Source organism: Ranitomeya variabilis, chromosome 5 (assembly GCF_051348905.1).
Source record: "Ranitomeya variabilis isolate aRanVar5 chromosome 5, aRanVar5.hap1, whole genome shotgun sequence".
NCBI lineage: Eukaryota > Metazoa > Chordata > Amphibia > Anura > Dendrobatidae > Ranitomeya > Ranitomeya variabilis.
Genome location: NC_135236.1, coordinates 245,853,975 through 245,881,144, shown reverse-complemented (window position 1 = coordinate 245,881,144; position 27,170 = coordinate 245,853,975). Strand labels below are relative to the sequence as shown.

The 27,170-nt window shown below is 43.9% G+C and overlaps 1 protein-coding gene across 1 annotated transcript in view; it reads right to left on the bottom strand.

Moving 5' to 3' along the window:
* The window catches only part of NEIL1 (nei like DNA glycosylase 1), a 57,865-nt gene that overhangs the window by 14,961 nt on the left and 15,734 nt on the right, over positions 1-27,170 (bottom strand). The window contains exons 5-9 of the mRNA XM_077263962.1: positions 27,056-27,155; positions 26,842-26,969; positions 26,696-26,723; positions 14,577-14,632; positions 4,710-5,115 (exon numbers count right to left, since the gene is read on the bottom strand). Of these exons, the coding sequence (XP_077120077.1) occupies positions 4,710-5,115; positions 14,577-14,632; positions 26,696-26,723; positions 26,842-26,969; positions 27,056-27,155 (718 nt within the window). The remainder of the gene's footprint in view (positions 1-4,709; positions 5,116-14,576; positions 14,633-26,695; positions 26,724-26,841; positions 26,970-27,055; positions 27,156-27,170) is intronic.

The window sequence follows — 27,170 nt, the reverse complement described above, 5'->3', positions numbered from 1 at the left end:
CCTAGAAGACTGGCATCTGTTGTCACAACTAGCCAATGTACTGGAAGAAAAGACTTCCCTTGATTCAGGGTGCACTTTAATGTCCACCACCTGAGAGACTGTCTGACTCGGTGGGGGAAGGAAGAACCGACGGTCGAGGGAGAACAGGTTCCTGTCCCAAACAGCCAGGAGGGCATGCTGTAAGGGACGGAGGTGTAATTGGGCAAATGTAACCACCTCCAAGGCTGCTACCATCCTGCCGAGGACTCTAATACTGAAGCACAGAGAGTGAGTGCGAGGTTGAGAGAGCTTCTGAGCTTCCCGCTGTAAGGCTGAGATCTTTTCCGGGGGAAGAAGCACCAACCCCTGGGACGAGTCCAGCATCATTTCTAGAAAGGAAATTCGCTGAGCTGGTACTGGAGAAGATTTTTGAAGTTTATCTTCCAACCCAGGCGAGAAAGAATCTATTGTGATGTTCACAGCCTCCTTGCAGGCGCGGAAAGAGGGGCCTTTGATGAGGATATCGTCTAGATACGGTATCACCACCACGCCTCAGGTGTGAAGGATGGCCACGGAGGCCGCCATGACCTTGGTGAATACCCGGGGAGCGGTGGCGAGGCCGAAGGGCAAAGCAACGAATTAGAAGTGTTGTTCCTGAACTGCAAAGCGAAGGAATCTCTGGTGAGAAGGGAAAATTGGAATGTGGTGGTACGCGTCCTTGATGTCTATAGACGCCAGGAACTCGCCTTTTTCCATGGAGGTGTGACAGAATGAAGCGATTCCATTTGGAACTGTCGTACCCTGACAAACTTGTTCAGCAGTTTTAGGACCAGTATGGGCAGTACTGTATCGACCTTCTTTGAAAAAATGAACAGGTTTGAATAAAAACCTTGAAACCTTTCGCTTTAAGGAACCGGGATAATAACCCCGTCTTCTTTTAGAGAGCTTATGACCTGGAAGAACTCTGATGCCTTTGCCCTGGGAGGAGAAGACAGGAAAAAGCGATTTGGTGGAAGAGAGGAGAATACTATCTTGTATCCGGAGGACACTAGGTCGCGGACCCATTCATCGTGAACGACCGAGAGCCACGCATCGCTGAAGGAAAGCAGGCGGCCGCCTACTTTGAGTGTGTCCCCCGGCTACCACAGGGAGTCATTGTGTCGGAGATCTGGACCCCCTGGATCCTGACTGCCTAGGCCTGCCTCTCCATGAAGGGGAAGGTTTGTAAGAGGTTTGGGGACTTCTATCCCTACGTTGTGTCCGGCCGGGTCCGGAAGATGTGGAAGTAGAGGACCGAACCTGCTGTTGCTGGTTCCGAAAGGGCCGAAAGGGTCTCTGTTGTGGGAGAAATTTACTCTTCCCCTCCAGTGGTGTCAGAAATTAATTGATCCGAGTTTTTCGCCAAGAAGGCAACCGCTCTGATATGGTAAAGAAGTCAATAACTTTTTTGGAAGCAGAATCCGCACGCCAGTCCCTGAGCCATAAGGACCACCGAATGGTGATGGCGTTTGCTGCTGCTTGAGAAGCGCAGTCAGCGGCATCCAGATATGTGGTCACTAGAAAATCCCCAGCTCTGGCTTTTTGAGTAGCAAGGTCTGCTACCTCGATGGGGAAGATTGGTATCCAGAACAGCTGAAGACAAGACCTCAGCTCAATGGGTCATAGCCTTAGCCACCCACGTAGCGGCAAAAGATGGAAAGAGTGCGGCTGCTGAGGCTTCAAAAGCTGAACGAGCAATATTGTCGATCTGACGATTGGTGGGGGTTTTAATCGAGGCGCCCTCTGAAGAAAATAAAATAGATTTAGTAGCTAGGCGCGATACTGGAGGATCTACCGGAGGAGACTGTGACCAATCTTTTCTTAGATCAGAAGCAAAGGGATATTTGGACTCCATGGGCTTTTGCCCTGTGAAGCATTTATCTGGACGGATCCTATGAGACTCAACGATTTCCTTAAATTCGGGATGATTGGCAAACACTCTGTGAGCCCGCTTGGTCCTCTTAAAGGACACAGCATGATCCGTTTTAGGTTTGTTTACTGACTCAATGAGAGAGTCGAGAGTCTCCTGATCGTGTTGAAAGTCCTGATCTAGGGACGTGTCAGAATCGTCCTCTGAGCCAGTTTCTCTACTAGCCCCAAGGGAGGGGGAGCAAGAAAAGGAACTCTCAGAACCCGATTCCCGGTGATGGTCTGGGGACAGGGCATGAGTCCTTTTCCTGGAAGAGCAAGAGCTCCTTGGTAAGCTTCACCCCTAGTGTACAAGGGGTTCTGATCATCGGAAGCATTGTCTGTAAGAGTGCCCTGGTTAGAGGAAGGGTCTCGGAACGATTTGCCCAGGGATGCCATAGACCGGGTAAGGGAGGTAGCCCACTCAGGGGGACTAGGCTCACTAGGTTCGGTATCAGTAACAGGTGCTTCCTGAGCAGACACCGGTTCACAAGCTGAACATAACGCAGTATTGTGACCCCAGGGTAGAGATACCTTACAAGAGGTACAAGCAGCAAAAAACACAGTGTGGGTTTTCCCAGACTTTTTGTTAGGCTTTGATTGAGACATAGTGTAGCCTTGAGGAGAGCGCTTACTAGCAGGGGAAGGGTTAAGCTATGTTTCTGCAGCTTACCCAGGTCCTGTGTCTTGAGTCCCCGGGGAAAGTCCGCAATGTGTCCACCGAAATCACTAATCCCTGAAGCTGTGATTCTGAACGCTGGAGCAGCACTGCAGCATCAGCCCTGTGGGTGTCCTAAGATGGCCGCCGAGATCAGGAAGAGAAGGCGCTTCTCCCAGAACGAGAAGCGCCAGAGAGTGGGCGGCGGTAACTGTCGGTGGGCGGAGCCAATGTGGAGCCTATATGGGAGAAAAGCCGGGGGCTAAATTTTAAGCTTGCGGTTGCGGCCTGGCGCGCCGCTATTTGTGCGGACCGACGCACCTGGCTTTAAGGTATATGCGGCCCTCCCTTATCCCAGGGACCAGGACCTTTCAACGCCTCGGCCCCACAGGTGTACTCACGGTAGATGCGGTGGGCCGCTGCTCAATCCACCGTCGCCATAGTCAGGGAGGGGGGTGGAGAGCTTCTGGCGCCTTCCATCATCCGCTATAACAGTGGTGATGCAGTGGGGAGCTGCACGGACGCCATAAACATCATGTCCGGCTTTGCACCTGGCTCCAGGAGAGGTAGATAGAGGGCTACTCCATGTGGTCGCCTGCTATGGAGGGGGGAGATCAGAACGCGAAGGAACCGTCACCCGTAAAGTGAGCTCAGGGCTGGCATTCAACAGTGCAGGAAAGGGTATGGGGAGGGACGCTCTGCGTTCTTTCCTGTTGATGGTTCGGGGGAGATCGGAACCTGGAAAGGATCCGTCGCCCCCATTCGCTCCGTTAAGGGAAAAATAGAATAAAAAGTAAAATAAAAATGGTGGAGTCTGAAAGCCGACCCAAGTGCCTCCTACAGACACTAAGCAAGAACTGGTTCACTTGGAGCCAGCAGGAGGGTGTATACTGCAGGGGAGGAGCTATTCTTTCTGTATTACTTAGTGTCCTCCTAGTGGCAGCAGCATAACACCCATGGTCCTGTCTCCCCCAATGAGCCGTAGGAGAAAAAAAGGATTGGTTAGACATTAGGCAAATTAAAACAGTGGTCAATACATTAAAATTCTCCTAAGGATGATACATTGGGGATAACTATGAGTGTCATGAGGAGAGAGCACGGATAATGATCTTATGTACCAGATTCCATGTATTATGATGATCTGTAATGTACTAAATGTTCCCTGAAGGATATAATCATAATTGGCACTAGGTACAGTAGTACATACTGTGGATTTATATTATATTAGTATCCACAATATGATCTGAACGTGAAAAGAACGGTCCAAAGTGGATAGACTTCATATCCACCATGTTTTGGTTGAAGTGAACTAACAATATTAAATAATCATAACTGCAGTCAGTGAAACATTTTTTTTCTCAAGTGACATTGGCCTGCAAACAAAATCAGCGAACGTTAATGGGCAGCTTCACTCTCACTTTCTTAGGACATAACTGACAACCAGAGGAAATCAGAGAGTAGCAATAACTTTGATTTCTTCCAAAGGAAGAAATGATGAAGAGGCCCATTAGTGTTTACTGATTGGCTGCAGTGCTCCTGTGACAAAACTTACATCAGCCAAGAATTCAAACCCCTCCCTGCCCCCAAACCTCTTAGGTGTCCTGTACTATCCCAAGATATCTCAACCTGCCAGCTAGACCTATTTTGACAGTGCATCAAATGGAATCTGTCAGTAAATAGGTGAGTGTTCAAACTAAATACAGGCGCTCAGTGCATCCTGGAGTAGCCAAACAATTCAGCGACTTTACCACCTTCTTGTTTTCTATCTCTGCCCTTCTGTCTCTATGAAGCCAGGGCTGTCAAAGAGGAAAGGGGTGGATATACACTTTCCACCTACCGTACTTGTTTTCCCTTTATATAAATGTTTGGCCATGCCAAGGGTGTATCATGTGCTCATTCTGTGCTAACAAAAGTCCTTTTAAACATTTGCACTTATTTGTAAGGATTCTGTAAAACACACTGACTTTCAAACACAGACCATTTAAACTGTAGCATCAAGTTGTCCTCAAGCTGGGTCTCTGTGCAAACCCTTGGATAAGGCCTACAGATGATCTCATGATAACATATGTCTACAATGCTTGAGAGAAGTGGAGAGAGGAACAACCTAGTAAGAAAAATAACTCACCAGATCTCCCTCTTGTTCTAGTTTTCATCTTCGGAGAGTTGCATGGCAGGTTCTCCTCATCAGATTTCAGCCTCCTTTGCCTGGATTTAGGTGTAGGGAAATCTTCTGACAGTTTTGAAGTTTTTCCTCTTTTTGTTGGAGTCTTTGGCATTGTGCTTCGAAGGGATACTCGCCTTGAGACTTTCACTTCAGGGTCATCCATAGTTTTCTTTCCTCTCTGCAACCTCTGTACTCCTCCCTTATTTCTCACTTTTGCATCTTCATTTGAATTTTCAGCCATCTTTGCCCTTTTTCTTTTAACAGCAGTTTCTTCTTCTGCTTCCACCTTTACTCCATCCTTGCATTCCTTCTTCACAGAGGTCAATGTTTTCCTTTTTGCTTTGCTTTTAGTTGCATTAGTTTCAACCTATGAGTGCACAATTATTAACAATTAGGATTTTTTCCCCACATGAACAATTTCTATATTTTTCCTTGTTATAAAAACATGGTGGAAGAAGAGTAAAAGGAAAAGCAGTCACTAGTAAAATGTGGCTTCCTCCATTTAGCACAAATAAATAGAACCCAAAGTAAGATCAAGAAGTGTAATGGAAAAAAATAAGAAAAAAAAAAAAAAAAATATAATAATAATAATAATAATAATAATAATAATAATAATAATAATAATAATAATAATAATAATAATATAAATATAAATATATATATATATATATATATATATATATATATATATATATATATATATATATATATATATATATATATATATATATATATATATCTATATATATATCTATATCTATCTATCTATATATATATATATATACACACACATATACATATACACATACAGTGGGGCAAAAAAGTATTTAGTCAGTCAGCAATAGTGCAAGTTCCACCACTTAAAAAGATGAGAGGCGTCTGTAATTTACATCATAGGTAGACCTCAACTATGGGAGACAAACTGAGAAAAAAAAATCCAGAAAATCACATTGTCTGTTTTTTTATCATTTTATTTGCATATTATGGTGGAAAATAAGTATTTGGTCAGTAACAAACAATCAAGATTTCTGGCTCTCACAGACCTGTAACTTCTTCTTTAAGGCTATGTGCACACGTCAGGATTTTGTCAGGATTTTGTCAGGATTTTTCCTCAGGATTTGTAGCCAAAACCAGGAGTGGAACAATTAGAGGAAAAGTATAATAGAAACATATGCACCACTTCTGCATTTATCACCCACTCCTGGTTTTGGCTACAAAACCTGATGAAAAAGCCTGACAAAATCCTGACAAAATCCTGACGTGTGCACATAGCCTAAGTAAGAGTCTCCTCTTTCCTCCACTCATTACCTGTAGTAATGGCACCTGTTTAAACTTGTTATCAGTATAAAAAGACACCTGTGCACACCCTCAAACAGTCTGACTCCAAACTCCACTATGGTGAAGACCAAAGAGCTGTCAAAGGACACCAGAAACAAAATTGTAGCCCTGCACCAGGCTGGGAAGACTGAATCTGCAATAGCCAACCAGCTTGGAGTGAATAAATCAACAGTGGGAGCAATAATTAGAAAATGGAAGACATTCAAGACCACTGATAATCTCCCTCGATCTGGGGCTCCACGCAAAATCCCACCCCGTGGGGTCAGAATGATCACAAGAACGGTGAGCAAAAATCCCAGAACCACGCGGGGGGACCTAGTGAATGAACTGCAGAGAGCTGGGACCAATGTAACAAGGCCTACCATAAGTAACACACTACGCCACCATGGACTCAGATCCTGCAGTGCCAGACGGGTCCCACTGCTTAAGCCAGTACATGTCCGGGCCCGTCTGAAGTTTGCTACAGAGCATTTGGATGATCCAGAGGAGTTTTGGGAGAATGTCCTATGGTCTGATGAAACCAAACTGGAACTGTTTGGTAGAAACACAACTTGTCGTGTTTGGAGGAAAAAGAATACTGAGTTGCATCCATCAAACACCATACCTACTGTAAAGCATGGTGGTGGAAACATCATGCTTTGGGGCTGTTTCTCTGCAAAGGGGCCAGCCCAGGACGACTGATCCGGGTACATGAAAGAATGAATGGGGCCATGTATCGTGAGATTTTGAGTGCAAACCTCCTTCCATCAGCAAGGGCACTGAAGATGAAACGTGGCTGGGTCTTTCAACATAACAATGATCCAAAGCACACCGCCAGGGCAACGAAGGAGTGGCTTCGTAAGAAGCATTTCAAGGTCCTGGAGTGGCCTAGCCAGTCTCCAGATCTCAACCCTATAGAAAACCTTTGGAGGGAGTTGAAAGTCCGTGTTGCCAAGCGAAAAGCCAAAAACCTCACTGCTCTAGAGGAGATCTGCATGGAGGAATGGGCCAACATACCAACAACAGTGTGTGGCAACCTTGTGAAGACTTACAGAAAACGTTTGACCTCTGTCATTGCCAACAAAGGATATATTACAAAGTATTGAGATGAAATTTTGTTTCTGACCAAATACTTATTTTCCACCATAATATGCAAATAAAATGATAAAAAAAACAGACAATGTGATTTTCTGGATTTTTTTTTCTCAGTTTGTCTCCCATAGTTGAGGTCTACCTATGATGTAAATTACAGACGCCTCTCATCTTTTTAAGTGGTGGAACTTGCACTATTGCTGACTGACTAAATACTTTTTTGCCCCACTGTGTGTGTGTGTGTATATATATATATATATATATATATATATATATATATATATATATATAATTAGACTCATTTGCATATGAATTCAAATACTGATTTCTCAGAATTCATGGACTTTGTCTTTGGAAAAACTACATGTGCATATAAGTGGTTTGAGAGTTGGGGTTGAAATGTTTCTGACAGATCGCCTAGGCCTAGGAAAACCTCTTAAAAACAAAACTCTTTCAGAAAAAAGCCGGCAGTCTTCTTCATGTAAGCGGCTTGGCTGGCCTTTTTGACAATGGCGACTATCCTTTTAAACTACAATGCTCAAAGAAATTAGGGGAACACTAAAATCCCACATCCTAAATATCACTGAATGAAATATTCCAGTTGCAAAGCTTTATTCATTACGTAGTGAAATGTGTTGAGAATAATAAAACATAAAAATGATCAATGTAAGTCAAAATTAATATCCTGTGGAACGATTCTCAAAATCAAATTACAAGCTGATCCAACTTCAGTGCAAATGCCTCAAAACAAGGAAATGATGCTCAGTATTGTGTGTGGCCTTCACGTGCCTGCATGACCTTGCTACAACCCTTGGGCATGGTCCTGATGAGGTGGCGGAAGTTCACCTGAGGGATCTCCTTCCCTATCTAGATTAAAGCATCAGTCAACTCTTGGACAGTCTGTGGAGCAACATGGCGTTGGTGGATGGAACTCCCAGATGTACTCAGTTAGATTCAGGTCTGGGGAATGGGCAGGCCAGTCCATAGCATCAATGCCTTTATCTTCCAGGAACTGCTGACACACTTCAGCCACATGAAGCCTAGCATTGTCATGCATCAGAAGGAACCCAGGGTCCAGTGCACCTGTATATGGTCTCACAATGGGTCTAAGGATCTAATCCTGGTACATAATGGCAGTCAGGGTACTGCTGGCTAGCACATGGAGCGCTGTGCGGCTCTCTAAAGAAATGCCCTTACACCATTACTGACCCACTGCCAAACCAGTCATGCTGGAGGATGTTGCAAACAGCAGAACATTCTCCATGGCATCTCTAGACTATGTCACATGTGCTCAGTGTGAACAGCATAGGGAGTCAGCGTCATGTTTGCCAATCTTGGTGTGCTCAGTCAAAAGCCAATCGCCCTGCACGGTGTTGGGCTGTAAGCACAACACCCACTTGTGGATGGAGGGCCCTCATACCACGCTCATGGAGTCCGTTTCTGACAGTTTAAACAGGCACATGAATGTTAGTGGCCTGTTGGAGGTCACTGTGCAGGGCTCTGGCACTGCGCCTCCTGTTCTTCCTTGCACAAAGGAGGAAGTAGCAGTCCTGCTGCTGGGTTGTTGCCCTTCTATGGGCATGTTTCCACGTTCAGGAAACGATGCGTAGAGCCGCAGCGTCAAACACGCAGCGTCCAAATGTTACAGCATAGTGGAGGGGATTTCATGAAATCCCGTCTCCACTATGCATTAAAAAAGCCAGGCAGCAGACCCGCGTAACGGACATGTGGCGCATCTTTTCAGAACGCAGCATGTCTGTTTACAGTGCGGCGACTCTCTGTTGCTGTGCCGTAAATTTCACATAGATAATCATTAGATGCGATAAAATCACATCTAATGATTAGTGAAATGCGTAGAAACCGCGTTAATGCAGCTGTCCTGCCGCCGGAAGCTATGCGTCCACTGCAGTTCTCGCGATAAAATAAGTTCTTGTGTTAACTTAGCTTACCGAGAGAACTGCCATGCACATGACCGGGGGTTATCTCCGGTCACACTAGGCTGGTTCTCATGGTCAGCTGACCATGAGTGCTAGAATGTAGGTGATGTTATGAACTGGTGGTTTAGGAGCAACATGGGACGTGCTCTGGAGGAGGTGGTACCTGTACTGACCGCAGTTCCTGAGCTTAACACAACACTAGAAGTAGCTGTGGGATGTTCCTGACACTCCCTAGACACCTCGTCACAGCCGGAGGACTAACTACCCCTAGAGATAGAAACAGGAAAGCTATCTTGCCTCAGAGAAAATTCCCAAAGGATAGGCAGCCCCCCACAAATATTGACTGTGAGTGGAGAGGGAAATGACATACGCAGAATGAAACCAGGATGTAGCAAAGGAGGCCAGTCTAGCTAGATAGATAGAACAGGACGGAATACTGTGCGGTCAGTATTAAAAACAAAAAAATCCACCACAGAGTTTACAAAAATCTCCACACCTGACTAAAGGTGTGGAGGGTAAATCTGCTTCCCAGAGCTTCCAGCTTAACTGAATAAGTCCATACTGACAAGCTGGACAAGAAAAAACATAGAAAGTGCAGAACGATTAAGTCCACAACAAGTGAACTGCAAAAGAACAAAGCAAGGACTTATCTTTGCTGAACAGGTCAGAATATCAGGGAAATCCAAGCAGAGATGTGAATCCAAGCAGGAACCATTGACAACTGGCACAGGCTGAAGGATAGAACCAGGTTAAATAGCCGAGCCAGAAAGACAATCAGTGGAAGCAGCTGCTGACTGCTAAATCCAAGGAGCAGCAGTACCACTTAAAACCACCGGAGGGAGCCCAAGAGCAGAATTCACAAAAGTGCCACTTACAACCACCGGAGGGAGCCCAAGAGCGGAATTCACAACAGAGAGTTATCTCCAGTGATCATCTACAAGCTCTGCTATATGTGGATGTCAGGCATCCAGATGTAGCAGAGCTGGACTCGTCGTGGGACACTCATTATGGGATATCTGCGGACAGGGAGTATGAATTTGGTTTGTTTTTTTTTTTTGCTTTTTTGCAGGACGAGGGTCTTCAAGAGGATTGAGTGTACAATAAAGATATGGTCAAAAAAGTGTGTGTAATCATTTCATTAAAATACTTTTTTCTAGTGTCTGTGTTTTATTTACACTTTACTAGGATTAATGATGGATAGGCGTCTTATTGACACCTCGCCATTATTAACCGGGCTTAGTGTCACCTAAGGTGTCATTAACCCCTTATTACCCCATATCCCACCGCTACTCGGGAGTGGGAAGAGAGGGGCTAAGCATCGGAATTGGAGCATCTTACAGATGCGCCATTTCTAGGGCGGCCGGGGCTGGTATTTGTAGCCGGGGGGGCAATATCCATGGTCCCTCTCTAGGCTATGAATATGAGCCCGCAGCTGTCTGCGTAGCCTTTCTGGCTATAAATTATAGGGGGACCCCACATCATTTTTCTTTTTGGGTTCCCCCTATTTTTATAGCCAGTAAAGGCTACGCAGACAGCTGCGGGCTGATATTCATAGCCTGGGAAGCTCCATGGGTATTAACCCCTTCCCAGGCTACAAATATCAGTCCCCCAGTCGCTGGCTTTCCCTCTCTGGGGCAGAAAATTGCACGGAAGCCCACGCCATTTTTTATTTTTTAAATTAAACATTGCATTTAAGGCCGGGGTAAATACCCGACACTGCTGTGGGCACTCAGGACCGGAGTGTTCAGCTGCATAGAAATATATGCAGCCGCACACTCTGGTCCCGAGTGCCCCGCGGCAGTGCCGGGTATTGAAGTGAGAGACTTGTGTGAGTTTCTCGCAAGTGTTACCCCGGCCTAACGCAGATTTCGTGTGTGTGTGTCTTTATTTAAGGCCGGGATCACAGATAGAAGGATCACATATGCGAGAAACTCGGACGAGTCTCGCATCTTAATACCTGGCACTGCCGCCGGCACTCGGGACCGTAGCGTGCAGCTGCATAGAAATACATGCAACAGCACGCTCCGCTCCCGAGTGCCGGCGGCAGTGCCGGGTATTAAGATGCGAGACTCATCCGAGTTTCTCGCTTGTGTGATCCACCTATCGTATCCATCTATCTATCTATCGTATCTATCAATCATCTGTTTATCTATTATCTATCGATCTATCTATCGTATCTATTATCTACACTCACTGGCCACTTTATTAGGTACACCATGCTAGTAACGGGTTGGACCCCTTTTGCCTTCAGAACTGCCTCAATTCTTCATGGCATAGATTCAACAAGGTGCTGGAAGCATTCCTCAGAGATTTTGGTCCATATTGACATGATGGCATCACACAGTTGCCGCAGATTTGTCGGCTGCACATCCCTGATGCGAATCTCCTGTTCCACCACATCCCAAAGATTTCATGTTGTTTACGCCAAATTCTGACCCTACCATCCGAATGTTGCAGCAGAAATCGAGACTCATCAGACCAAGCAACGTTTTTCCAATCTTCTACTGTCCAATTTCGATGAGCTTGTGCAAATTGTAGCCTCAGTTTCCTGTTCTTAGCTGAAAGGAGTGGTACCCGGTGTGGTCTTCTGCTGCTGTAGCCCATCTGCCTCAAAGTTCGACGCACTGTGCGTTCAGAGATGCTCTTAGGCCTACCTTGGTTGTAACGGGTGGCGATTTGAGTCACTGTTGCCTTTCTATCAGCTCGAACCAGTCTGCCCATTCTCCTCTGACCTCTGGCATCAACAAGGCATTTCCGCCCACAGAACTGCCGCTCACTGGATTTTTTTTCTTTTTCGGACCATTCTCTGTAAACCCTAGAGATGGTTGTGCGTGAAAATCCCAGTAGATCAGCAGTTTCTGAAATACTCAGACCAGCCCTTCTGGCACCAACAACCATGCCACGTTCAAAGGCACTCAAATCACCTTTCTTCCCCATACTGATGCTCGGTTTGAACTGCAGGAGATTGTCTTGACCATGTCTACATGCACTGAGTTGCCGCCATGTGATTGGCTGATTAGAAATTAAGTGTTAACAAGAAGTTGGACAGGTGTACCTAATAAAGTGGCCAGTGAGTGTATTTATCTATTAGCTATTAGATATCAATATATCTATCTATCTATCGATAGATAGATCGGTAGATAATAGATAGATATATCGATAGATAGATCCATAGATAGATATGATAGATAGACAGATACGATAGATATGTATCGTATCTATCTATTGTATCCATCTAATGTATCTACCTATCTGTGTGTGTATATTCTTCAATGGAGTATGTAAATGAAGAGGTTGGACAAGAAATGACATCACAATTCTTTTTTTTTGTATATCTTTATTGAGCTTACAAAAACACCCACAAATCCGCATGAAAAAAAAGCATTAAAAAACGCATGAATTACGTGTCAAAAAACGCATGAAAAACGCAGGTGACCTGCCAGTGACCTCAGGTGCAGATTTAGTGCAGATTTTACCTGCGTCAAATCCTGATGCAATCCTGAACGTGGATACATGCCCTATGGCCCCCTCTATGTCTCCTGGTGTACTGGCCTGTCTCCTGATATTTACGCCTTGCTCTGGATACTGTGCTGACAGACAAAGATACCCTTCTTGCTACAGCTCACAATGATATGCCACACTACATGAGCAACTTCGATGGGATGTAGACACCGCCTCATGCTACTGTAAATTACCTCTAGGGGCAAGAGCAATGACAAAATGCAAAAGTGACCAAAACAACAGCCAAAAAGGATGAGAACAGAGAAATGGTCTGTGGTCACCACCTGCAGAATCACTCCTTTATAGGGGTTGTCTTGCTAATTGCCTATCATTCTTACCAGTTGTCTGTTCTATTTGCACAACAGGAGAATTGGATTCACAATCAGTGTTGCTTCATAACTGGACAGGCTGATTTCACAGAAGTGTGATTGAGTTGGAATTACATTGTGTTTAAGTGTTCACTTTATTTTTGATCAGTGTATACCGTATTTTCAGACTATAAGACTTTTTTCCCTTCAAAAATGTGGAGGAAAATGGTGTGCGCGTCTTATAGTCCAGATGTACCTGCTCAGGCTATGGTGGGGAGGCGGGAGAGCAGCAGCGGCGGAGCAGCAGATGACAAGAGGCTAAAGCCTGTGCCCACTGCTAAAGAGAAATGATCGTGGAGGGCAATGAATATTATTTTTTCATTAATAGCATCTTGGTATGCATGGCCCCCATCTCTATCCTGGTATGCATGGCCCCATCAGGAAAAAAAAAAAAAAAAAGAGAAACACAAACAGAACACTTATCTTTCTGCGCTCCCTCGCAGCTTGCCAGCAGCTGCTTTCTGCTTGTAAGCAACGCTTGGCAGGGACATCATGCGCTGCTTACAAGCCGCGGATAGCTGCTGGAGTACGCACTGCTCTCCACGCAGGGACTATGTGCGTGGAGGGCAGTGAGTATTCATTGCCCTTTAGTAGCATGCACAGTACAGCCGCCAACTTCCTGCAGCTACCATGTGTGCCTGCTACTTAAGATAAATGAAAGTTCACCTCCCTCCACTCCCATGGGCGTGGAATGCGGTGAATATTCATTTCTCTTAAGTAGAGGGCACACGTGACCGCCGGCAGCTGCAGGAAGCTGGAGGCTGACACTGTGCGCGCGCTACTCAAGAGCAATGAATTCTCACTGCCCTCCAAGCGCATAGTCCTGGTGTGTAGAGTAGTGAGTATTCCGGCAGTTGTCCTTCAGCTTGTAAGCAGCGTATGACGTCCCTGCCATGCACTACTTACAAGCATAAATCAACTGCTGGCATCAGAACAAGACACTGCGAGGGAGCAGAGGAAGACGAGCGTAATTTATTTATTTTTTTCAATTTTTTTTGATGGGGCCATGCATACTAGCACAGGGATGGGGGCCAATCATACCAGGATAAGGATGGGGCCATGCATACCAGGACTGAGATTGTGGTCCTGCATACCAGGACAGGGATGAGGGTGCCATGTATACCAGGATAGGTATGAGGGGACTATATATAACAGAATAGGAGATATTAAGTACAGAATTGACCATTTTTTGCTTCAATTTTTTTTCTAATTTCCTCCTCTAAAACTTAGGTGCGTCTTATAGTCAGAAAAATATGGTAATTTGCAGGAGGCATCCTAGCAGGAACAGCCCAAAGAATAAACTTGCTACTTCCTTTAACAATTTCATGGTTTCTGGACCTTCACACAGTTAAATGCAGAAGCAAAAAAGATAGAACATGTGCACAGCAATGTTTTTTTGCATTTCTGTGCATTATGTTCACTTTTTGTGACGCTTTTCAGGCACAAAAGAGGATATTGTGTGAACATACCCTAAAAGAGAAAAAAAAATCCTATCATTAATTAGGTATTCACGAGTCAGCCCTGGGGGGTTTCTTGTAAAGGCGCAAAAGTGATATACTATAAACATATATTAAAATATTTCCAGGTAATAATCACTTTTTATGAAATTGTACCTTAATTGGTTTGCCTTTCGCAGCCACAGACTTGCTTTGCTTTCCCACTTTCTTCCCTAGAATTTAGATAGGCATTTGAATTATTAAAAGATAATTCACAAAGAAAAAAAAAATAGAAAAAAAAATGTTTAAAGTCTTGTTTATATTTGCTGTAGCACTATTTTTTCCCCTTAATGACGGACACATTGGAAGAACGCAATAGACCTCATATCAAGTCAATAGGATCTGTCGGATAGCTATGGTAACCATCCTAAGATTGATCAGTTTGTGTATCATGGTTTCCAACAATATAAGTATTAATAGAGCCTTAGCACCTTTCCACCTGGTTGGTTTTTTTGCTACTTTTTTTTTTTTTTTTTTTTTTTTAAATCTCTTCTTCCGCATACCCATACAAGGGCTCATTTTGATTCACAAATCAATTTACTGGCAAACAGGTAAGAAAAAAAAAATTGCAATAAAATCCTGAAAATCTATTAAATTATATACAGTGGGGCAAAAAAGTATTTAGTCAGTCAGCAATAGTGCAAGTTCCACCACTTAAAAAGATGAGAGGCATCTGTAATTTACATCATAGGTAGACCTCAACTATGGGAGACAAACTGAGAAAAAAAAATCCAGAAAATCAGTCTGTTTTTTTATCATTTTATTTGCATATTATGGTGGAAAATAAGTATTTGGTCAGAAACAAACAATCAAGATTTCTGGCTCTCACAGACCTGTAACTTCTTCTTTAAGAGTCTCCTCTTTCCTCCACTCATTACCTGTAGTAATGGCACCTGTTTAAACTTGTTATCAGTATAAAAAGACACCTGTGCACACCCTCAAACAGTCTGACTCCAAACTCCACTATGGTGAAGACCAAAGAGCTGTCAAAGGACACCAGAAACAAAATTGTAGCCCTGCACCAGGCTGGGAAGACTGAATCTGCAATAGCCAACCAGCTTGGAGTGAAGAAATCAACAGTGGGAGCAATAATTAGAAAATGGAAGACATTCAAGACCACTGATAATCTCCCTCGATCTGGGGCTCCACGCAAAATCCCACCCCGTGGGGTCAGAATGATCACAAGAACGGTGAGCAAAAATCCCAGAACCACGCGGGGGGACCTAGTGAATGAACTGCAAAGAGCTGGGACCAATGTAACAAGGCCTACCATAAGTAACACACTACGCCACCATGGACTCAGATCCTGCAGTGCCAGACGTGTCCCACTGCTTAAGCCAGTACATGTCCGGGCCCGTCTGAAGTTTGCTACAGAGCATTTGGATGATCCAGAGGAGTTTTGGGAGAATGTCCTATGGTCTGATGAAACCAAACTGGAACTGTTTGGTAGAAACACAACTTGTCGTGTTTGGAGGAAAAAGAATGCTGAGTTGCATCCATCAAACACCATACCTACTGTAAAGCATGGTGGTGGAAACATCATGCTTTGGGGCTGTTTCTCTGCAAAGGGGCCAGGACGACTGATCCGGGTACATGAAAGAATGAATGGGGCCATGTATCGTGAGATTTTGAGTGCAAACCTCCTTCCATCAGCAAGGGCATTGAAGATGAAACGTGGCTGGGTCTTTCAACATGACAATGATCCAAAGCACACCGCCAGGGCAACGAAGGAGTGGCTTCGTAAGAAGCATTTCAAGGTCCTGGAGTGGCCTAGCCAGTCTCCAGATCTCAACCCTATAGAAAACCTTTGGAGGGAGTTGAAAGTCCGTGTTGCCAAGCGAAAAGCCAAAAACCTCACTGCTCTAGAGGAGATCTGCATGGAGGAATGGGCCAACATACCAACAACAGTGTGTGGCAACCTTGTGAAGACTTACAGAAAACGTTTGACCTCTGTCATTGCCAACAAAGGATATATTACAAAGTATTGAGATGAAATTTTGTTTCTGACCAAATACTTATTTTCCACCATAATATGCAAATAAAATGATAAAAAAACAGACAATGTGATTTTCTGGATTTTTTTTTCTCAGTTTGTCTCCCATAGTTGAGGTCTACCTATGATGTAAATTACAGACGCCTCTCATCTTTTTAAGTGGTGGAACTTGCACTATTGCTGACTGACTAAATACTTTTTTGCCCCGCTGTATTTATTAGTGGCTAGTGAAAGTATTCACCCCCTTTTGCTTTTTACCTATTTTGTTACATTGTAACCTGTGTTTAAATATTTTTTAGTAATCAGATGTGTGCGATACATCACTACTAAATAGTCTAAAGTTGGTGAAGAGATTAAAATATAGGCATAAATTAAATTTATGGGATAAAATAACTAAAAATGTACATGTGCATTTATCCCTTTTTGTTTGAAGGCACTAAAAATGTATGAAGTCCATCAGGGTGCAATCTTTCACCAAGTTTCACATGGTCTGTCAGTATATACACTTTACCTTTTCTGAAAGGCCACAGAAACTGCAGCACCATTAAGCAGGAGGCATCACTAACCAAACATCATGAAGACCAAGAAGATCTCCAAACAAGTCAGGGACAAAATTGTTGAGAGGTACAAGTCAGGGTTGGGTTGTTAAAAAAAAAAAAAAAAAAAATACCTAAATCGCTGATGAGTCTTCAGAGCACCATCAAATCCATTATCATGAAATGGAAAGAACATGATACCACAACAAACCTGGCAAGAGATGGCAGCCCCCCAAAACTCTCATCCCATCAAGGAAGGCAGTAATCAGAGAGGCAGTGCAGAGACCAAAAGGAGCCCTCAAGGAGTTGCAAAGTTGCTAACCAGAGACTGAAGTATCTGTTCATACGACCACAATAAGCCATACACTCCATAGAGGTGGCCTTTATGATAAAGGATATTTTTCTGCCCACTATTTACAATAATAAGGCTCCTTTTGAGTTTGCCGCAAGACATGAGGGAGACTCCCCAAATGTATAGAGGAAGGTGCTGTGGTCAGATGAGCCCAACAATGAACTTTTTGGCCACCACGATAAACGTTATGTCTTATGCCAAACCAATAGAGCTCATCACCCTAAGAAACCATGTTTTTCAGCAGCAGGGACAGGAAAAAAATGGTCCAAGTTGAGGGGGAAGATGGATGGTGCACAATACAGGGATATACTTGATCAAAACCTGATTCAGTCTGTTAGTGATAGGAGATGGAGGTTCACCTTCCAACAAGAAAATGACCCAAAGCAACACTCGAGTGGTTCAAGGGGATACATGTAAATGTTTTGAAGTGACCTTAATCCAATTGAAAATCTGTGGTCAAACTTGAAGCTAGATGGTTTTCTCTGGTGATCTGCAAACTTGAAGGAGCTGGAGTTCTGCCTTGAGGAATGGGCAAAAATCCCAGTGGCAAGACGTGGAAAGCTTATAGAAATGTATTCAAAATTACTTGCTGCTGTAATTGACGCAAATGGAGGCTCTACAAAGTACTGACTTTAGGGGTGGGGGGTAATAATTATGCACACTGAAGTCTTCAGTTATTTTGTCCTATTTGTTGTTTACTTCACAAAAAAAGAAAACCAAGTGTTCGCAATTGTAGGCACGTTCTTTACATGAACTAATGCAAACCGTAAAAAAAAAAAAAAAGTTCCAGGTTGTCAGGTAACAAAACACGGAAAAAAGCCAGGGGGAGAATGGGGTGAATGGCTCTCACAAGCCACTATATGAATCTAAAAAATGATTTTACATGTCAGTATGGCAATGCCAAACTTGCATTTTTTTACTTTTTTTTAAAGTGGTGGAAAAAAAAAAATTATATAATGTTTCTCTGTCCATTTTCAGTGCCTTGTAAAGTGTTACTTTTTTAGGCACTGGAGCTGTGCAGGGACTTGTTTTTTTAATGTGCAGAGCTCAAATTTTTATCGATTCCATTTTGGGGTAGATACGACTCACTTCTTATTGCATTTTTTTGGTGTAGTCGCAGTCAATGAAAAACCTCAATTGTATTTTTTTCCCCCCTTTTATGGCGTTCACCGATTGGGATAGTTCTATTTTTTGATAGACCCACCATGTCTATTTCCCTTATTTCTTATTTTATTATGTCGGATAACTCTCTTCTCGACCCCTTACAATCTGGTTTCTGCTCTTTACACTCCACTGAAACTGCCCTCACTAAAGTCTCTAATGATCTAATAAGAGCTAAATCCAAAGGTCATTGCTCCCTGCTGATTCTCCTGGATCTCTCTGCCGCATTTGACACTGTGGATCACCAGCTCCTCCTCTCTACGCTCTGCTCTATAGGCCTCAAGGACACAGCCCTCTCCTGGTTCTCCTCCTACCTCCCTGACCGCTCCTTCACTGTATCTTTTGCCGGCTCCTCTTCCTCTCCTCTTCCCTTACTATCGGGGTTCCGCAGGGCTCAGTCCTAGGCCCCCTCCCCTTCTCTCTATACACGGCCCCTATTGGACAAACAATCAGCAGATTTGGGTTCCAGTATCATCTCTATGCTGATGACACCCAATTATACACTTCTTCCCGTGTCATCACCCCTACCCGAATTCAAAATACCAAGGATTGGCTGTCTGCTGTCTCTAACATCATGCTCTCCCTCTATCTGAAACTAAATCTCTCCAAAACGGAACTTCTTGTGTTTCTCCTTTCTACTAACCTCACTCTTCCCAACATCGAAATTACCCTGGAGGGTTCAACCATAACTCCCAAGCAGCATGCCCGCTGTCTTGGGGTCATATTCGACACCGATCTCTCCTTTACTCCCTATATCCGATCACTCACTCGCTCTTCTCACCGGCATCTTAAAAACATCTCCAGAATCCGACCTTTTCTCACCTTTGAAACTGCTAAGACTCTTACGGTCGCTCTTATTGTCGTCTGGACTACTGCAACTCTCTTCTGATCGGTCTCCCTCTTACCAAACTTTCTCCTCTCCAATCCATCTTGAATGCAGCAGCCAGGGTCATATTTCTGTCCAACCGCTTCACCGATGCCTCCATCTTGTGCCAGTCATTACACTGGCTACCCATTCGCTACAGGGTCCAGTATAAACTCATCTCTCTCACCCACAAAGCCCTCCACAGTTATGCACCGCCTTATATCTCCTCTCTCATCTCTGTCTATCGCCCTACACGTGCCCTCCGATCTACAAATGACCTAAGACTAACTTCCCCCGTAATCCAAACCTCGCACCTTCGTCTCCAAGACTTCTCTCGTGCTGCGCCAGCTCTCTGAAATGCACTTCCCCAGACGATCAGTCTGATACCTAGCCCCGAACTATTCGAGCGCGCTCTAAAAACCTATCTCTTCAAACAAGCCCCTACCACATCAACTACTCAGTAAACTAACTTTGCCCTGTTCCCTCCTTCCAAATATTATTCTAAATCTGCACCCTACTATTCATCTGTCTCCACACCCTCCCATGCACATGATAGCTGCACTTGATACTTGACTATTGCACTTAAACACACGGGCTGATGACCGGATTATGCAGCTTTGTATGAAAATCCCTATGTATTATAATTGCCAGACCTGAAATAACAAGCACTTTTCACCTGTGTCCCCCCATTTCCTTGTTGATTATAAGCTTGCGCGCTAGGACCTCACTCCTAATGTCACTGTTTAAATTGTCTTAACTTGTATTGAATTTGTCTGTACATGTCCCCGCTTAATTGTAAAGTGCTGCGGAATATGTTGGCGCTATATAAAAATTATTATGATTATTAATACAGTATATATAGATAGAGATGGGGGGGCAAGTCAAATAGTTTTTTTGTTTTTTTAGATTTAAAAAAAAAAAAAAAAAAATGGCAGTTCCCTTAGTTGACTAGAACCTGCCATGTTCTGGTTGGTTGTCCTAATATACTGCAATATCACAGTATTGCAGTACATAATGAAACCTACTCAAACTGGGTGAAAAAAAAAACAAATGAAGAGAGAACAAATAAAAACATACATTTTTTTATTGATAATATTAAATGTAAATAAAGGGAAACCAAATGACAAAATGTGTAGTGGGTACAAGGAGATATATATATATATATATACACAGTGGGGCAAAAAAGTATTTAGTCAGTCAGCAATAGTGCAAGTTCCACCACTTAAAAAGATGAGAGGCGTCTGTAATTTACATCATAGGTAGACCACCTCAACTATGGGAGACAAACTGAGAAAAAAATCCAGAAAATCACATTGTCTTTTTTTTATCATTTTATTTGCATTTTATGGTGGAAAATAAGTATTTGGTCAGAAACAAACAATCAAGATTTCTGGCTCTCACAGACCTGTAACTTCTTCTTTAAGAGTCTCCTCTTTCCTCCACTCATTACCTGTAGTAATGGCACCTGTTTAAACTTGTTATCAGTATAAAAAGACACCTGTGCACACCCTCAAACAGTCTGACTCCAAACTCCACTATGGTGAAGACCAAAGAGCTGTCAAAGGACACCAGAAACAAAATTGTAGCCCTGCACCAGGCTGGGAAGACTGAATATGCAATAGCCAACCAGCTTGGAGTGAAGAAATCAACAGTGGGAGCAATAATTAGAAAATGGAAGACATTCAAGACCACTGATAATCTCCCTCGATCTGGGGCTCCACGCAAAATCCCACCCCGTGGGGTCAGAATGATCACAAGAACGGTGAGCAAAAATCCCAGAACAACGCGGGGGGACCTAGTGAATGAACTGCAGAGAGCTGGGACCAATGTAACAAGGCCTACCATAAGTAACACACTACGCCACCATGGACTCAGATCCTGCAGTGCCAGACGGGTCCCACTGCTTAAGCCAGTACATGTCCGGGCCCGTCTGAAGTTTGCTACAGAGCATTTGGATGATCCAGAGGAGTTTTGGGAGAATGTCCTATGGTCTGATGAAACCAAACTGGAACTGTTTGGTAGAAACACAACTTGTCGTGTTTGGAGGAAAAAGAATACTGAGTTGCATCCATCAAACACCATACCTACTGTAAAGCATGGTGGTGGAAACATCATGCTTTGGGGCTGTTTCTCTGCAAAGGGGCCAGGACGACTGATCCGGGTACATGAAAGAATGAATGGGGCCATGTATCGTGAGATTTTGAGTGCAAACGTCCTTCCATCAGCAAGGGCATTGAAGTTGAAACGTGGCTGGGTCTTTCAACATGACAATGATCCAAAGCACACCGCCAGGGCAACGAAGGAGTGGCTTCGTAAGAAGCATTTCAAGGTCCTGGAGTGGCCTAACAAGTCTCCAGATCTCAACCCTATAGAAAACCTTTGGAGGGAGTTGAAAGTCCGTGTTGCCAAGCGAAAAGCCAAAAACATCACTGCTCTAGAGGAGATCTGCATGGAGGAATGGGCCAAAATACCAACAACAGTGTGTGGCAACCTTGTGAAGACTTACAGAAAACGTTTGACCTCTGTCATTGCCCACAAAGGCTATATTACAAAGTATTGAGATGAAATTTTGTTTCTGACCAAATACTTATTTTCCACCATAAAATGCAAATAAAATGATAAAAAAACAGACAATGTGATTTTCTGGATTTTTTTTTCTCAGTTTGTCTCCCATAGTTGAGGTCTACCTATGATGTAAATTACAGACGCCTCTCATCTTTTTAAGTGGTGGAACTTGCACTATTTGCTGACTGACTAAATACTTTTTTGCCCCACTGTATGTATATATATATATATATATATATATATATATATATATATATATATATATATATATATATATATATATATATATATATATATACACACACACACTCACTGGCCACTTTATTAGGTACACCTGTCCAACTTCTTGTTAACACTTAATTTCTAATCAGCCAATCACATGGCGGCAACTCAGTGCATTTAGGCATGTAGACATGGTCAAGACAATCTCCTGCAGTTCAAACCGAGCATCAGTATGGGGAAGAAAGGTGATTTGAGTGCCTTTGAACGTGGCATGGTTGTTGGTGCCAGAAGGGCTGGTCTGAGTATTTCAGAAACTGCTGATCTACTGGGATTTTCACGCACAACCATCTCTAGGGTTTACAGAGAATGGTCCGAAAAAGAAAAAAAATCCAGTGAGCGGCAGTTCTGTGGGCGGAAATGCCTTGTTGATGCCAGAGGTCAGAGGAGAATGGGCAGACTGGTTCGAGCTGATAGAAAGGCAACAGTGACTCAAATCGCCACCCGTTACAACCAAGGTAGGCCTAAGAGCATCTCTGAACGCACAGTGCGTCGAACTTTGAGGCAGATGGGCTACAGCAGCAGAAGACCACACCGGGTACCACTCCTTTCAGCTAAGAACAGGAAACTGAGGCTACAATTTGCACAAGCTCATCGAAATTGGACAGTAGAAGATTGGAAAAACGTTGCTTGGTCTGATGAGTCTCGATTTCTGCTGCGACATTCGGATGGTAGGGTCAGAATTTGGCGTAAACAACATGAAATCTTTGGGATGTGGTGGAACGGGAGATTCGCAGCCGACAAATCTGCGGCAACTGTGTGATGCCATCATGTCAATATGGACCAAAATCTCTGAGGAATGCTTCCAGCACCTTGTTGAATCTATGCCACGAAGAATTGAGGCAGTTCTGAAGGCAAAAGGGGTCCAACCCGTTACTAGCATGGTGTACCTAATAAAGTGGCCAGTGAGTGTATAATATATTATATATTATATATATAATCTCTGTGATTGTGTCCTTGTACCCACTACAATTATTATGCTGTGGTTTTGCACATTTTGTCATTTGGTTTCCCTTTTAATGTTATTTACATTTTAATATTATCAATAAAAAAAATTATATTTTATTCGTTTTCTTTTCATTTGTTTTTTTTTCACCCAGTTTGAGTAGGTTTCATTAGTGTGACAGGGTGAATATCCTATCTATTTTATTTTTTATTATGAGCTAGTCTCAGTTAGGTGTTGTATAATTTATTGCAGTATATAGTTAAAAATTCAGTTTCCACAGGCTCAACTTCACCGCCTCCTACAGCATGTTCCCCCTAAACCGCACAGTTTAAATGCTGCTATCAGATTCACAGCTGCATTTAAAAGGGGCCAACAGCAGCACACAGACTCTGCTCACTGCTGAATGACACTGGCAGTGTTTAAAAACAAGGATCTAGCATGTTTGATGTGGACTCAGGTCTACAGTCCCATGTTGCTCCTGAGTCACAAGTTGGGGACCTTTGCTCTAAATTATATGTGGATTTCCGGGAAAAAAAAAAAAAGCCTAAAATAGCCCCAGTGTAAAAATTGTAAGAGATATACTATATAATTGTCTAAGGATCACTTCCGTCTGTCAGTCACGGAAATCCCAAGTCGCTGATTGGTCGTGGCCGTTTTGCCGCAACCAATCAGCGACTGGCACAGTCCGGCGGCAAAATGGCCGCTCCCTACTCCCCTGCAGTCAGTGCCTTCTCCATACTCCCCTCCAGTCAGAGCTCACACAGGGATAATGGCAGCGTTAATGGACAGTGTTATGCCACGGTGTAACGCACTCCGTTAACGCTGCTATTAACCCTGTGTGACCAACTTTTTACTATTAATGCTGCCTATGCAGCATCAATAGTAAAAGGATCTAATGTTAATAATAATAAAATTAAAAAAAAAAAAATTAAAATCATTATATACTCACCCTCCGTCGGCCCTCCGGATCCAGCCCAGGCCTTTCCCGCTCCTCACGATGCTCCGGTGACCGGTCCATGCATTGCGGTCTCGCGAGATGATGACGTAGCGGTCTCGCGAGACAGCTGTCATCATCTCGCGAGACCGCAATGCACTTTGGACTGGAGCATTGCGAGGAGCATCGGTAAACGCCTGGGCTGGATCCGGGAAGCCGACGGAGGGTGAATATATTATATTATTTTTTATTTAAATTTTTTTTTAACAGGGATAGGTGCCCACATTGCTATATACTACGTGGGCTGTGTTAGATACTGCGTGGGCTGTGTTATATACTACATCTCTGTGCTATATACTATGTGGGCTGTGCTATATACTACGTGGCTGTGCAATATACTACGTGGCTGTGAAATATACTACGTGGGCTGTGTTAGATACTGCGTGGGCTGTGTTAGATACTACTGTACATCTCTGTGCTATATACTATGTGGGCTGTGCTATATACTGCGTGGGCTGTGTTATATACTACTGTACATCTCTGTGCTACATACTATGTGGGCTGTACTATATACTACGTGGCTGTGGTATATATTAGGTGGCTGGGCAATATACTACATCGCTGTGCAATATATTACGTGGCTGTGCAATATACTACGTGGCTGGGCAATATACTACGTGGCTGGGCAATATACTACGTGGCTGGGCAATATACTACGTGGCTGGGCAATATACTACGTGGCTGGGCAATATACTACATGGGCTATGTTATACGCTACTTGGCTGTGCTATATTTCTCTTCTGTATCTGTGCATCATGAATAATGGAATGTGTTAAAGGGGAGGGCCCACTGAGACTCTTTCGCCCGGGGCCCTCAAAAACCTGAAGGCGGCCCTGGCTTCACTGATTGGTCACGCCAGGCCGCAATCAATCAGCGACAGGCGCAGTCCGCCCGCGAATTGGCGCAGAATTTGAACCACGCTTCGCCAATTGGTCGCGGTCGGCCGAATCCTGTGTATAAATTGCATTATTCTGAAAACTTCATTTTCAGAATTATATATTATATATATATATATATATATATATATATATATATATATATATATATATATATATAAAATTGTGGCCCGATTCTAACGCATCGGGTATTCTAGAATATGTATGTATGTACGTCGCGCTGTGAGTGGGGGTTAAATTCCGCGCCAATATTGGTCGCGCCCGGCTGGCTGATCAGCCAAGCGTGGTTCAAATCTGGCGCCAAATCTGGCCGGACTGCGCCTGTCGCTGGATTGTCGCGGCCGGTTGGGCACGGCACGACCAATGACCGAAGCGGTGTTTAAATACCACGCCAATATCGCCTATTGGTCGCGCCCGCGACCAATCAGCGAAGCGTGGTTTAAATCCTGCGTCAATTCGCGGCTGGACTGCGTCAGTCGCTGATTGGTGGCAGGATGTCGGGGGTTCGGGGCGCTGGATGTCGGGGGTTCGGCACAGGATATAGTACAGCCACATAGTATATAACAGACAGCCGCGTAGTATGTAGCACAGCCGCGTAGTATGTAGCACAGCCGCGTAGTATGTAGCACAGCCGCGTAGTATGTAGCACAGCCGCGTAGTATGTAGCACAGCCGCGTAGTATGTAGCACAGCCGCGTAGTATATAACAGACAGCCGCGTAGTATGTAGCACAGCCATGTAGAATATAGCAGCCACATGGCATAACACAGCCCACGTAGTATACAGCAGTGTGGGCACCATATATCTGTTAAAAAAAGAATCAAAATAAAAAAATAGTTATATACTCTCCCTCCGGCATCCACCGAAGTTGTCCCGATGCGTGCGAGGCTGCCGCCAGCATCTGTTCCCAGTGATGCATTGCGAAATTACACAGGCGGTCTCACGAGCGGTTTATCACACAGTGTTAATAGCAGCGTTAACAGACTGCGTTACATCGCGTTATGCCGCGGTGTAACGCAGTCGGTTTAACGGACTGCTAAAATGCTATGTAGGTGGCGGGCGCTGACTGGGGGGGGTGGGATTTGAGTATGGAGGGGGCACTGACTGCAGGGGAGTAGGAAGCGGCCATTTCGTGGCCGGACTGTGCCCTTCGCTGATTGGTTGCGGCCGGCTGGCCGCGACCAATCAGTGACTTGGGATTTCTGTGACAGACAGACAAACAAAAACAGAGGGATGTGCCCCTTAGACGATATAGATACATAAATTAATACATTTTACATTAGGGCCTGATTGAAACAGTAGGTAGTTTTGGATTTAAATATTTCCTTTAATTAAATTAAATTAAATTAGACAAAACAGATGATTTTAAGAAGGCAGTTTTAACACTTCTACCCTTTGTGCATTGTCTGATCTTTCCTTTCAATCTTATGGGTTACTTATCTGCCCTGTATATGAAGGCAGATGGAAAACATTAACAGGACTATAGGATCAGACTACAAAGTGATTCTTTGTAGTCTGTAACCATGGATATGCATAGGACAGGCCTGCACAGGAATTGTAAGCACAGTGAGAATGAGAAGAATACAGGAACTACAGATCTATGCAAGTTTTCACTTATTATTACAGGGGTAGTGGATAGGACAACGGTACCTTTTGGAGCAAGAGGACCTGGTTCTCCCTGCAAAATCATCATACAGAAAAAGTTAGCAGCATCAAACTGGAAATTCCCATAATACAGACACTTGTTCGCAACACAAATGTACCATAGTGACCAGATCTCAAATCATATTGCCCACCTGGAACCAGATCATCCTCCCATTATGGTCTTTCAAAGATTTCATTCCTGGAACATAGTAACACTGCATCCACTGCATCAGGGCATTATAGTCCTCTTTTTTATAACCAGGTGCATACCCTTTACCCCCTAAAGGAAAGAAAAAAAAGCAGGTAGTCAGAGGGCAATGAATTCTTACCATCCATATGGCTATGAAATAAGCAATTCACTCCTACCCAGGTCAATAACCTCCATAGGCAACAAATTACAAAGCTGCAGGAGGTCTGGATTTTCTTTCTTGATTTTGACTTTCTTGCTTAGAGAGAGGTCTGCATTCTGTAGGAACAGCAT